The following is a 12451-nucleotide window of genomic DNA, read 5'->3' as shown; positions in this document are numbered from 1 at the left end:
GGCTTTAGTCTCATTCCACAACTCCATCTTTCATCAACCCTCAGGTTGTTGGATCCAAAATTATTATCTATGACTCCGTCAAGTCAATACTAGATAATTGCGCAATTAAGATGAGTTGTTATGATGTGTTCTTAACTTCCAAGCCTATTATCATCTTCTAAGACTATAACCTTTAGATTCACACCGAATTCGGTTATAACGACCGTCTTTTGAAGAACAAAGTTTTCATTTTATAGGCAAACACATCTCCATTATGCCAATATCAGACATCTAACTAGATTCTGATTTCAACCAATTGGCATTCGAGTCTAATTACCAATTAGCTCATTTTAACCATTGCGTACTCTACCAGGCCACATGTTTGCAATAATATTTATTGCCAAACATTCCAAGTTCAAATGCAATACACCCCCACATTGAAGTGTTATTGGATAACATCATCCAACTTTTTGATGGTATAAAGAAAATCTTCCTTTTGATTACCATAGTAAGCTCTTACTTTTGTTTTATCCAACTTACTAATTGGATAAAAAAAAAGATTTTCCTTTCTACACAAGTTTGAGATATTATTTCAAGAGTAAACTGGGTTTTCGTCCCTGTGATTTGTCCAAATCTACGATTTTAGTCCAATAGTTTTAAATTTGTGATTTTCGTCCCTATGGTTTCATTTCACTTGCAATTAAATCCTAACCCACTAACTCCGTTAAATCTACCTGGTTATGTTCATCTACTTGAGGGGCAATTTTGTCACTATACTCCCAAAAGAAACCCCAACCAGCCCTAAATACCTAATTCCCATACCCTTTTTTCATATACATGTGTTGGCCACGCTCCTCCCTCCACCGATCCTGATCTTCATTCACCCACACAACCAGATTCGCGCGCGCCTTATCTCAATCTCGCGCGCCTAACCACTCTACAACCGCGTAGTCAACCACTCCACTTCCGCCGCCGCCGCTTCGGCCAAACCACCTCCGACAACCGGCGGCGAAGGATCTTCTACCGGAAAGATCACCGACGAGTTCACCGGCGCCGGAGCGATTGAACAAGTGTGCCAGGTGCGGTGGTGGACATGAGGTTTAGTGAAGGGTTTCCGGCGATTCTGACAGCATTGGAGGTGTTGGATAACTCGATAAGGCTGGTGCTGGAAGTGGCTCAGCATTTGGGGGAGAATATGGTTAGGACGATTGCTATGGATGGGACTGAAGGTCTAGTTAGAGGTCAACGTGTGTTGAATATCGGGTCTACGATTACGGTTAGTGGTCAACGCATGTTGAAATTGATTTGATCTGGTTGTTGATTGATTGTTTTAGATCTCGTTGTTTGTGTTTAGGGCTGGTTGGGGTTTCTTTTGGGAGTATAGTGACAAAATTGCCCCTCAAGCAGATGGACATAACCAGGTAGATTTAACGGAGTTAGTGGGTTAGGATTTAATTGCAAGTGAAATGAAACCACATGTACGAAAATCGCAAATTTGAAACTATTGGACTAAAATCGCAGATTTGGACAAACCATAGGGACGAAAACCAAAGTTTACTCTTATTTCAATCATCTCAATTAAAGAAAAGCTTTTGCTTTTGTCAAAGGTTTGAGATATCATCTCAATTACCATCCCCCACATTTCTTGCATTTTGACATAGTTTGTTTAAGTTTACTTATGACCATACATCGATACTCATGATTTGAACAATACCACGACATTGTATCATTGAGTTCATTAATGTTACCAATAAACCAACTCATGCATTATCATAAGTTTCGACCACTTTCTAGTGTCTAAGCTAATCCTTATCATATGGCAGTTAACAAGCCATCACAAACTTAGTCACAACTAGGAGAACTTGGAAAGTTGAGATCTACTCAAGATCCTTAAGAGTTATATTATTACCTTTAGATTAAATGAAATTCGTTTTAACTTGTCTATGCATGTTATGAATGTTCCACATTAATTAGTCTTCGTCAAGCACCATAATTAACAAGTACTAGTCTAGCATGCTTAGACTATAATACTTAGGCCTATGAACAGAAGATGCATCATTCTGATTCTTCACAGCCTTCCCAACATTCATTTCTTAGTTTAGACAAGATAATCCTATTTCATTTACCGTCCTAAACCTCACTTTTAGAACATCTTAACACCAGAGTTAATCTCATTTACTAAGGTTATAACTCGTTTGCCTTTAACCTCCAAGGCCTTAACTATTGACTCATAGAGACTTAAACAAAAGTCTATAATTCAAGTCACTTTGATGAACATATTTATCACAAGATAAATGGTACTTGTCTACAATCATGGTTGAAATGGAATCACTCAAATTGACTTTCAACAGTAGGGCAGTTACATATGCCTAAATTGGGGAACAAATCCTCCACCATAATTCAAGTATTATTAATAGTGATATAAGTACTAGCATGTTCATCATTATTGTAATTCTCTTATAATACATACTACAAAATTTATTATAGTAATTCACAATAATAACATATATTTCTTTCATATGTTCATAATCAACGAAACACACTTGTGCCAGTTCATGTCAATGCTCTCAACATTTAATGGCATATCTCGTTCTTGTGTGTTTCATCTTAATATACTCGTCACGTTTGTACCTGGCGTAATTAGATATTTGATGTCTTGTCAACGAACTCATAGTCAATGGAACAACTCTCAAGTTGATTGTCGTGCAAATGTATTTTTGCACTATCCATTAAATGAAATCTATAATAATATTTCGTATGTCATAGTACACATTGATTTATTTTGTTGTAAAATTGCACGTGTTATCCGAAGATATTGAACACCAAATAATACAACCGAAATTACAAGATAATGTGTACAACACTTTAAACAACAATTCCAATGGACAAATTGACAACAACTACTCAAAGTGTTATTATCTTTAACACTTTCATCGTTTGACCAAGATCAACGCAATGATATTGTCTTGTGGTTTGCTTAAGGTACTCCCTCAATAGAGTTCCATGAAGTCATATCGTCATTACCTCATTTCATACCGAGACTTTTGAACAGTCAAAACCTGTCCAACCACAATAACATGGTAAATAATATTCTACACGCTAGTAGTAATATTTGGACAATTAATTTTGTTTATAACAACACTAAGTTGTTTTCCCATCAATTGTCTACCCAACATGTCACTTCTCGTATAAGCAATGAACCATTTATATTTGCAAACACATATTTTATTCCTTTCAAAATATCTCTTTATGTTTGCAAAACTTTATAACCGGTTTCATAATAGAAAACTAATGTTTACGAAACGCTTTATCGATTACAGTTTGCAACAAACCATATTTCTAACTTGGTTGTTAGAAATAAACATTTACCAAATGTTTTGAAAGTTTATTGTACAAAGACAACACCATGTCTAAGTTGCTCGGTAGACGATTAACAACTTCACATTACTTAGTTTATAATATAACCCATTTCTAACCGTTCGTTAGAAAATAAATAATCACATGTCATTTTTAAAACATTGTGGTTTATAAAAATAAATCCATTCTAACACACTCGTTAGAAGTCAAAACATTTAAAGACAAATGTTTATAACCATTAGTTATATATAAACCGTATTTACTATTATTATTTTACCAAAATAATAGTTTCTAACATGCTCGTTAAAAGAATTAAGCCTTCATAAAACTTTCTTTATAGGTTTACAAGCCCACATTTTCTAATGCACTCATTAGAAATATTAAAAGTCTAAAGCCTATTATTTACTAAAATAATAATTCTAGCACGCTCGCTTGAAGATTAGACAATTTTTAGCCATTATTATACACTAAAACTAAAAAAATTATTATTTTAGTAAAACTAAAAACTAAAAAAATTGTGAAACTAAAACTAAAAAAATTCTATTTGTATATAGTAAAATATGTGAAACTAAAACTAAAAAAATTCTATTTGTTGCGCATATGATGTTTACACAATTTATACAGTTTTCTTTACATATTTAATTTGCACATTGACCGTGTATAAGTATAACTAGTTTTTATCCCCTGTATTAGGGGGGTTGTTTTACATTATTCGTTTATAATATTTATATATGTTTTGAATTTTAATTTTATCTATTGTAAAGAAGCTAATAATATACTCATGATTTGATGATAAAAGGGTTTCACAAATAAATTAGATGTTATAACCCGGTTTAAAAGCTATCTGGGTTTGGTGAGGCCCATGACCCGCTTATTTTTTTTACTATTAAGTTGTTTTTTAATTATAATTAATATCTTTTAAAAAAAACGAATATTAATTTTTATTATATCTATATTTATAGTTTTCGTATCAAATATTTGTTGAAATTAATTTTTAATTTAATGAGATTCTATAACCCTTTTAAGGGCTATATGGGTTTGGTAAGACCCATTCCTGTAATTCGAATCAAATGCATGAGAAGCCTCCATTTACAAATAAAGAAATCTGGTGGTTTGAGAGGATCTGGAGAGCAACCAAAGAGCTTTTAAAAGTTTCCTTTATATATATTTAAGATTATAAATTAGAATTTGAAATTAGTTAAATATTTCAATTGCATTTTTTTAGTTGTATATTTTTTCATCTAAATTGCAATAAACATTATTTGTTTTATTAGGAATTGTCCAATTTTAGAATATATAAACAAAAACAAAACAAAAATTTTCATTTATGATATGGAAAGTTCCAAGAATGTTTATAAAAAAGATATTAGTACTATGAGTGGGAAAACTTAACAAAAAAACATATATATAACTGTCACAGCATCCTCATTATTTTCTTTTATTAGTATAGGTTTATTAGTAAAAAAACTAATTTATTTAAAATAAATGTTTAGTTCTGAAAATATATGGAATAATGGAAGTTAAAGAAAGTGACTTTATTTAACTTTCATTTTGATCTCAAAAGCATCTTTATTAGTTAGTTAGACATGAAAGAAAATGTAATAAATAAAGTGACTAACTTAAAAAGTTTAATAATAACAATAATCAAATCCACGGTTCCACACTTTCACTTCCCCTGCGGCGACGAAAGTCTCCGAGGAAATTATAATCAATCCAATCCAATCCAATCCAATCCAATCCAATCCAAATCCCCCAACTAACCCTCACTCACTCATTCAGAATGAGAAGAAGTGATTTACATATATGCCGTATATCATACTACACATATAACAATAATAATACTAATATTACTACTACTACTACTACTACATATATGCAGTATACACTGCATATACATATATGTAGTAATATTTACTGCATATGTGTAGCATGATGTACTGCATATTTACAGTATGGAGTTCTCTAGTTCTCTCACGAAAAATGACTTCTCTCGTGATTTTGAGCCTAGGGACCATTATCCTCGTACTTGGTTTAACTTATTCATTATTGTAAATTGGAATGAGTCCTTGTGGTCTCTTTAGATATTGTATCGTTTTAAATGAGGATCTATTTCTCATTTTTATCGGATAATGTCGGTGGATGATAGAAGAAGGCTACAATCTACGATGCAGTGTCTTTCTGCAATGAATTGCTGGCTTAAGTGCATGATGTTGGATCCTTACAATCAGACTGATCACTCCCAATGCAAGTCCCGACCCGATAGTGGCCTTTCTGCTATCACAGAGCTTGATCCAGGGTATATAACAGGTAAAGGATTTTCATTTCTCATTTTCACCTTTTCTTGTAAATTTTCTTTGTTGATAATAAATTGTTTAATTTCAGGGCCGCTTTCGTCTGTGTGGAAAGAATGGATTAAATGGTGCATTGAATTTGGGATTGAGGCCAATGCTATTCTTGCTGTTCCATATGATTGGAGACTGTCGCCGTCAAAGCTTGAGGAGCGGGATTTATACTTTCACAAGCTAAAGTTTGTACATAGTTTGAACATAGTTGTCAATAGCGGTGATAGCGGTCGCTATAGCGCGCTACGTAGCGATGCGGCTATAGGCCGCAATATACTAAATATCGGTCATTTAGCGTGATATAGCGGTATTTAGGGTTTTTTTTTTATTTTATTTTTTAATATAAAAATTGGAGTAACCTATTTTTTTAGGCTTGCTTATCAACCAAACAGCTGCACGTTCTACAAATTCCACCGTAAAAGCTTATTTTGTGAATATAAACCCTAATTATTTGCTTAAAAATTTTCTACCTCTTTATCGCTAAATATAAAATGGCGGTCGCTATTTACCGCTATTCGCTACGTAGCATATAGGTGACCCGTCGCTATTTACCGCTATTCGCTATTGACAACTATGAGTTTGAATATTTGAACCATTTATCCCAAGTTATTAAAAACCGTGGTGTCTTTTTATTTGCAGGCTTACGTTTGAAATAGCTCTTAAACATCGTGGTGGCCCGTCTATTGTATTTGCTCACTCGCTCGGTAACAATGTCTTTCGGTACTTTTTAGAGTGGTTGAAGCTAGAAATATCCCCAAAAAGATATATCCAGTGGCTACATGATCATATTCATGCTTACTTTGCTGTTGGTACGGTTGACTTCTTTTGGTCAAGGTACATATAGCTCAGTTTTGTTTTGTTCTTTTAATGCAACTTGGTTTTCAGGAGCTCCTCTTCTTGGTTCGGTTCAGACAGTAGAAGCCACACTCTCTGGATCCACTTTTGGTCTTCCTATACCCGAGGTTCATCCTTGTCTTCTTTTTTTTATGGCAATTTTGACCGGTATGGGTCAAGCAGGTTGAAAATTAAGTTATCGTTTTAACTTTGTCGGTAATTTGATGAGATACAGGGGACGGCTCGATTAATGTTCAATTCATTTGGATCTTCACTATGGATGTCACCTTTTTCAGAGCATTGCACGAGTGAAAACGTGTACTCAAAGCATTTTTCTGGTGGGCGAAGAAAAAAACATAGTGTTTATCAGTGTGATGATCTTGAATATCGAATAAACTATTCTGGATTTCCAACTAACATAATCAATATTGAAATCCCGTCTGTTGTAGGTATGAAATGAGTCTGATTAGTGTTTTATAAATTTGATTGGTGTTGATTGTTGACTATATTAATGTTTTTAATATTTTTGCAGAAGCTTATCCATCCTTTGGAGATGAAATGCAGGCTAACTTATCTAATATGGAATGTGGGGTCCCCACTCAATTATCCTTTTCTGCTCGTGAAATAGCGGACGGGATGTTTTTTAAAGCGATTGAGGATTATGATCCCGATAGCAAAAGGCTTCTTTACCAATTAGACAAGTGAGTAAAGCATAATTGTTTGTTATTTATGGCGTATCTCCGTACTCAATTGATACCAAACTCTTTATCATTATTCAGGCTATATCATAGTGATCCAGTTATAAACCCTTTGACTCCTTGGGAAAGACCGCCTCTGACGAATATCTTTTGTATATATGGAGTAGATTCAAGAACTGAGGTACTGATTAATATGCTAAATCTCAATATCAATTCAATAAACCATAGAATATTATATACCTGTTTCAAATAGGTCGGTTACTATTTCGCGCCAAGTGGCAAGCCTTATCCTGACAACTGGATTATGACTGATGTTGTTTATGAGTTTGAAGGATCTTTATATACCAGGTAACAAACTCTCTTTTACCATGTTCATGATCATTTTTACCATTTTCATGATCATTTTATTTAATAATCAATAGCCTATGAATCCATAAAGTTCATAGAAAATAAACGGACAAGACAACAGCTCACAAGTTACTTCTTTTCTTTCATATTAGGTCTGGGAATTTGATTGAAGGAAATCCTGGGGCTGCAAGTGGTGATGAGACGGTAAGCTAAGATTTTAATTGGATGTTTTAATTTGGATTTTATATCTTATAAAACCACCATACTTATTTTGCATGAAAATGTCCCTCAAATATTACTTTGACAGGTACCATATAATTCTCTTTCTTATTGCAAAAATTGGCTGGGACCAAAGGTTAACATAACAAGAACTCCTCAGGTAATATGCAGTATCTATAGTATTAACTTTATTGTAAAACTACCAAATAATCAAGCAAGAAATTCACATTTTCAGTTAAGAAATTATTATGTTATTGTTTCAGTCAGAGCATGAAGGTCAAGACGTGCAGGTACATTTAGATGTAGAACACCAGCTCGGGGAAGACATAATCCCCAACATGACACGATCTCCTCGTGTTAAATACATAACTTATTATGAAGACTCTGAAAGCCTTCCAGGACAAAGGACAGCTGTTTGGGAACTTGATAAAGGTATATAATTACTTACTAGATTTTTATAAAAATACATATGGAAATATTTTAACCGAGCGTACAACACTGGTGGCAGCAAATCATAGGAATATTGTGCGATCGCCTATTCTAATGCGGGAGTTATGGCTTGAGATGTGGCATGATATTCATCCTGATAAGAAATCAAAATTTGTTACTAAACGTCTGTATTCCTTCTTTGTATATCTTTGTTAAGCATTAAAGTCAAAGCAAAGACTTTTCAAAAGTTGACTTGTCTGTTTAACAGGCAAGCGTGGACCTTTGAGGGATGAAGATTGCTATTGGGATTATGGGAAAGCTCGTTGTGCTTGGCCTGAGTATTGTGAATATAGGTAAATTTGGTCATTAAGATAATGATTTTGTATGTATGTATGTATGTATGTATGTATGAGTGTATAATGACAGTTTATGTATGTAAATGATGCAGATATGTTTTTGGAGATGTTCACTTGGGTCAAAGTTGCAGGGTCAAAAGCTCGTCAGCTGATCTCCTTCTGAGTTATGTATAAAAACTTTGATGCAGCGTAACACCAACAGGAAATGTGATGATGATCCGGTTTTGATTAATGATGGTGGGATAATACCATTGATGTGTCATGATGAACTGCACACCATACATACAGGAGATTGGTAACCATCCAGGAGCAGGCTTTCTTTTAGATGTATGATGTATCATTCATCATGTTTTGTCTTGAGTCAGAATTTTGTTTATGTGAAAAAAGTTAATTATTTGGTCATTTTTATGACATGCTGTGAAAAGTTGTTAGTTGTATACTTTGGGATCATTCATTTACACTTCTGATATTTGTTACTCAGATATAATTAGTACACAGCAAACTCATGTTTTATATACTTGTACCATATGTTGTATACTGCATGTACATGTGTTGTGTATAGATCAATTTTGTTGTGTGCTAATCCGATTACCATGATGGTGGTTCTTTGTGTAACACTACGGTTAGAGACTTAGAGGTGCCAAAAAATGAGGTTGGGAACCAAACCTGGTTTTGAACTCAAAGCGGACCTGAATTGGAAACTATGTGGATCTTAACTGTACGGTTGAAATCAATATGTAAGACTGTAACTCTATACTTACAAACCGGTTAAACCCAAACAAACCGGTTAAAAGCCAGTTTCAAACTGGACAAGACTGATCCTTCCTCTTCAAAACTGGTTTCAACCCGGACAGGTTTGAGTCAAAAACTGATGTTGACTGGGTTTGACCAAGCCCGAACCGGTTTGTGCACCTGTTTGGGCTCGATACAACCCATTAACTTTAGAGTAGCACAGTCAGTTTTAGGCCCATTCTGAAAAGCTCATTCTCTCAGCCTAATTATTGCAAAGTTGTCCTAGTGTTTGTTTAAATAGCTTTACTAGGTGTGGCCAAAAACCACTTCATACGAATAATACGATAGATCGTAAAGGTCTTGTTTTAAAAAACTTATACCAGTAGGGCAGGTCTAATATTTTGGTAAATTAAAGATACAAACTTTGGTAAATAATTAATCTTTTTTGTGAAGAAACAACCTTTTTCAAACGATGAAATCCACAAAGTACAACTTACATTGAATAAAATACAAGTTGATATAGCAGTCTTGTTTTGGATTGAGCATAAAAACTAATAACTCACCAAACATCCTTCAGTTTACTAGAAAAAAAAATCATAAAAACTGGGAGTGGAAATCATCTTTAGACTTGAAGAATCGAATACTAACTTTTCTTCTTGATTTCAAAAGAATAATCGAGCTCCAAATGGCACCTCTTATCATCATCTTCAAACTGCATTACCAAACACGATTAGAATGTTGAGGATAAGCTGTTTTAACATCATTAGCATGACAGGCAAATAAAAACAGGACTCACGAAAAACAAAACTTACCCTCAGTTTTGCTGTGTATAATCCTCTTGCAAGAATGCCACTTGGCGTGGTCTCTTCGTCTAAGGTTTCAACGTATGCATCCTTTTGGGGAGCAAATGTACCCAACATACTTTTGATTCGATCCACTGTCATCAAAGCAGTAAAATAACGTGAAAATTATTAAATAATTCATACATTGTAGCATGGTTTGACTTTTAAAGTCAAATGTGGATATTTTCACATTCAAAGCTGGTATGAATTCTGTAACTATTCATGAGAACATGATAAACATATATAACTTTATTGTAAATACAAGCATGAATAAAAACTGTTAACTCGTAACAAAACCCATGCTCATTTTTTTTATTGGTAAAAGTATTGATTTTTACCTCAAAAGTGAGTCATGGAAGTTACAAAGGAAGAATCTTGTAACCATTTATGGATTAGCACAAGAAAAGTTTTACCATTTGTTGTCGAATGAAATGATACATACATACATAAAGTGAGTGATATTATGCATATATGCAAGATGTATATATAAAAAATTAAAAATATTACCTTGGATTCCTCCTTTCCACGCAGTATTGGTGCACATGAGACCAGAAACAATGTTGTGGAGAACATTGAATGTTAGCTTAAACCTATACTGAACTCCTTCCCTAAGCGTAAAGAGTGGGCCGCCACTTTGACTTTCTTTGACCGGTAATGGAACAGTGATCTCCCCAACATCTTTTGATATCACTCCTATTGAGAGGAATTTAACTTCCGGATCCTTTTCCCCTAATAAAAAAACATCATCAGGGAAGCAGAAAATTCAATATTCAAAATTGGAATCCAAGTCATATAGTCAAAACACATACAACTTTTCAACACAAAAACATGATTATAATAACAATGTGATAAAAACTAACCATTCAAATCACTTTCAACACAACCTAGCAGCTTCTCTTTCCACCTCCTCAAACTTTCATCGTCCTGTAAAACCAAAATACTGAAATAGTAAACCATCATGCTCGATTACTGTCAGCAAGATTCTTGCATAGTGAAGCAAAAACTTAACTAGGAAGTTGAAAATGCACGAATAACAGCCGTACACAACGAAACAGAGAAAGAATTGTATTTACTTACTTCCAAATTTGGATCTTGACATTGTTAACCACAAAATCATAGCCAAATCAAACACTACTTTTGCCCCAAAAACCAAGTGCAAAACACTTGATAAATTTAGAATTAGGGCTCACAAAAGACTCAAGTTATAGTTTACCAAAACCCTAAATCAGAAGATTTTTACAATAATACAAATTGAACATATGTACCCAATTCTTGAAAATGCAGAAACTACAAAAAGCAATCCCAAAACAGAGCAAGATCTTAACTTTTTTACTTATAAACTTGAATCTTATCATAGTTAAGCAAAATAGCATAAGTTACTTCAAATCTTTAAATACCCATTTTACCCCAAACCACATAAGTGTACAAGGGCTTATCTTTTCACAAACCCTAAATTGAAACAGAGCAAACCAAATATTACATATGAAATAAGCCCTAAAAGTATGCAAACCCTAAATCAAAACAGATCAAACCAACACTAAATAGAAGTCAAATGAAAAATAAATAAATAAATAAATTTAACAACTTAAAAAAAAAACAAAGAATAAAGTAAAAGTAAAACCTTATCCTTGTCAATCTGTTCCTTGAGAGGAAGAAGAGGACCAGGGACAAATTTAGAGAAACCCTCTTCATGGTATTCATCATCAACATCATCTTCATCATCAAGAACCCTAATCTTTGATAAGTTTTCAGTAACTTCATCCTCTGTTTGTTTGTTCTTGAAATCTTTGTTAGGAAGTGATGAAGACCCAGATGATGTTCCTGCTTCTGCTCCCTTACCACCTTCCATTTTCTGCAATTGTATTGTATTGTGAGAGTAATCACACAAAATATATGGTTTTGATTTTGAAAATCAAAAAATTAAAAGCCCTCTTTTTTTCCTTGTTTCCTTTTTGGGTTTTTGATATGATAATGATATAGACACTGGTAACAGTAGTCAGTATCAAATATTTATTTGTTTGAATGTTTTTCTTTTTGCCTTAAAATATGTGCGGTCGTTTGGTCGCATACTTATAAAATAATAATAATGTGAATTCAAGAAATTGATCCTTTTCTATGTGTTAACTTTTATCTTTTATCTATATAGAAAAACAATATTTTAGTTAAATACTTAAATCATAATATTTTTTTAAAAAATTATAGTTATATTATGACATACATGTCTATAATATTTTCTTTCGTGTCGGTGTGGAAAAAACGCATCTTTAATTAATCATAAGATGTTGATCATCTTTGTTTCACAAGTATTGATGTAA

General features: G+C 33.4%; 2 protein-coding genes across 2 annotated transcripts; one reads left to right on the top strand and one right to left on the bottom strand.

The window, feature by feature from the left end:
• The first annotated feature begins 5417 nt into the window (after positions 1-5417).
• On the top strand, positions 5418-8786 carry LOC143611915 (phospholipid--sterol O-acyltransferase-like). Its single transcript, XM_077086022.1, has 14 exons — positions 5418-5643; positions 5719-5863; positions 6318-6487; positions 6564-6640; positions 6748-6961; positions 7045-7213; positions 7292-7391; positions 7464-7558; positions 7711-7762; positions 7866-7937; positions 8041-8209; positions 8286-8390; positions 8475-8559; positions 8655-8786. The coding sequence occupies exons 1-14, from the start codon at positions 5466-5468 to the stop codon at positions 8734-8736; spliced, it is 1713 nt and encodes a 570-aa protein (XP_076942137.1). The 5' UTR covers positions 5418-5465; the 3' UTR covers positions 8737-8786.
• A 1058-nt stretch (positions 8787-9844) lies between these two features.
• Positions 9845-11985, bottom strand: LOC143611916 (rho GDP-dissociation inhibitor 1-like). Its single transcript, XM_077086023.1, has 5 exons — positions 11758-11985; positions 10997-11060; positions 10644-10865; positions 10107-10231; positions 9845-10006 (listed from the first exon to the last, which is right to left on the bottom strand). The coding sequence occupies exons 1-5, from the start codon at positions 11983-11985 to the stop codon at positions 9938-9940; spliced, it is 708 nt and encodes a 235-aa protein (XP_076942138.1). The 3' UTR covers positions 9845-9937.
• Positions 11986-12451: the final 466 nt, after the last annotated feature.

This window comes from Bidens hawaiensis, unplaced genomic scaffold (genome assembly GCF_021521415.1).
Source record: "Bidens hawaiensis isolate Kalapana, Puna unplaced genomic scaffold, B.hawaiensis_p1.1 tig00032538_1, whole genome shotgun sequence".
Lineage (NCBI taxonomy): Eukaryota > Viridiplantae > Streptophyta > Magnoliopsida > Asterales > Asteraceae > Bidens > Bidens hawaiensis.
The sequence above is the reverse complement of the archived record's forward strand: the minus strand, read 5'-3'. Positions and strand labels throughout refer to the sequence as shown.

Bases quoted from the DNA above. Each gene is read 5' to 3' on its own strand.
- LOC143611915 (XM_077086022.1), top strand. From the start codon at position 5,466: ATGTCGGTGGATGATAGAAGAAGGCTACAATCTACGATGCAGTGTCTT. The intron at 7,763-7,865 runs GTAAGCTAAGAT...TTACTTTGACAG, and splicing joins CTGCAAGTGGTGATGAGACG to GTACCATATAATTCTCTTTC. The intron at 8,560-8,654 runs GTAAATTTGGTC...TAAATGATGCAG, and splicing joins CCTGAGTATTGTGAATATAG to ATATGTTTTTGGAGATGTTC.
- LOC143611916 (XM_077086023.1), bottom strand. From the start codon at position 11,985: ATGGAAGGTGGTAAGGGAGCAGAAGCAGGAACATCATCTGGGTCTTCA. The intron at 11,061-11,757 runs GTTTTACTTTTA...TTGGTTTTACAG, and splicing joins AACAGATTGACAAGGATAAG to GACGATGAAAGTTTGAGGAG. The intron at 10,232-10,643 runs GTAATATTTTTA...CTTTGATGACAG, and splicing joins GTGGAAAGGAGGAATCCAAG to TGGATCGAATCAAAAGTATG.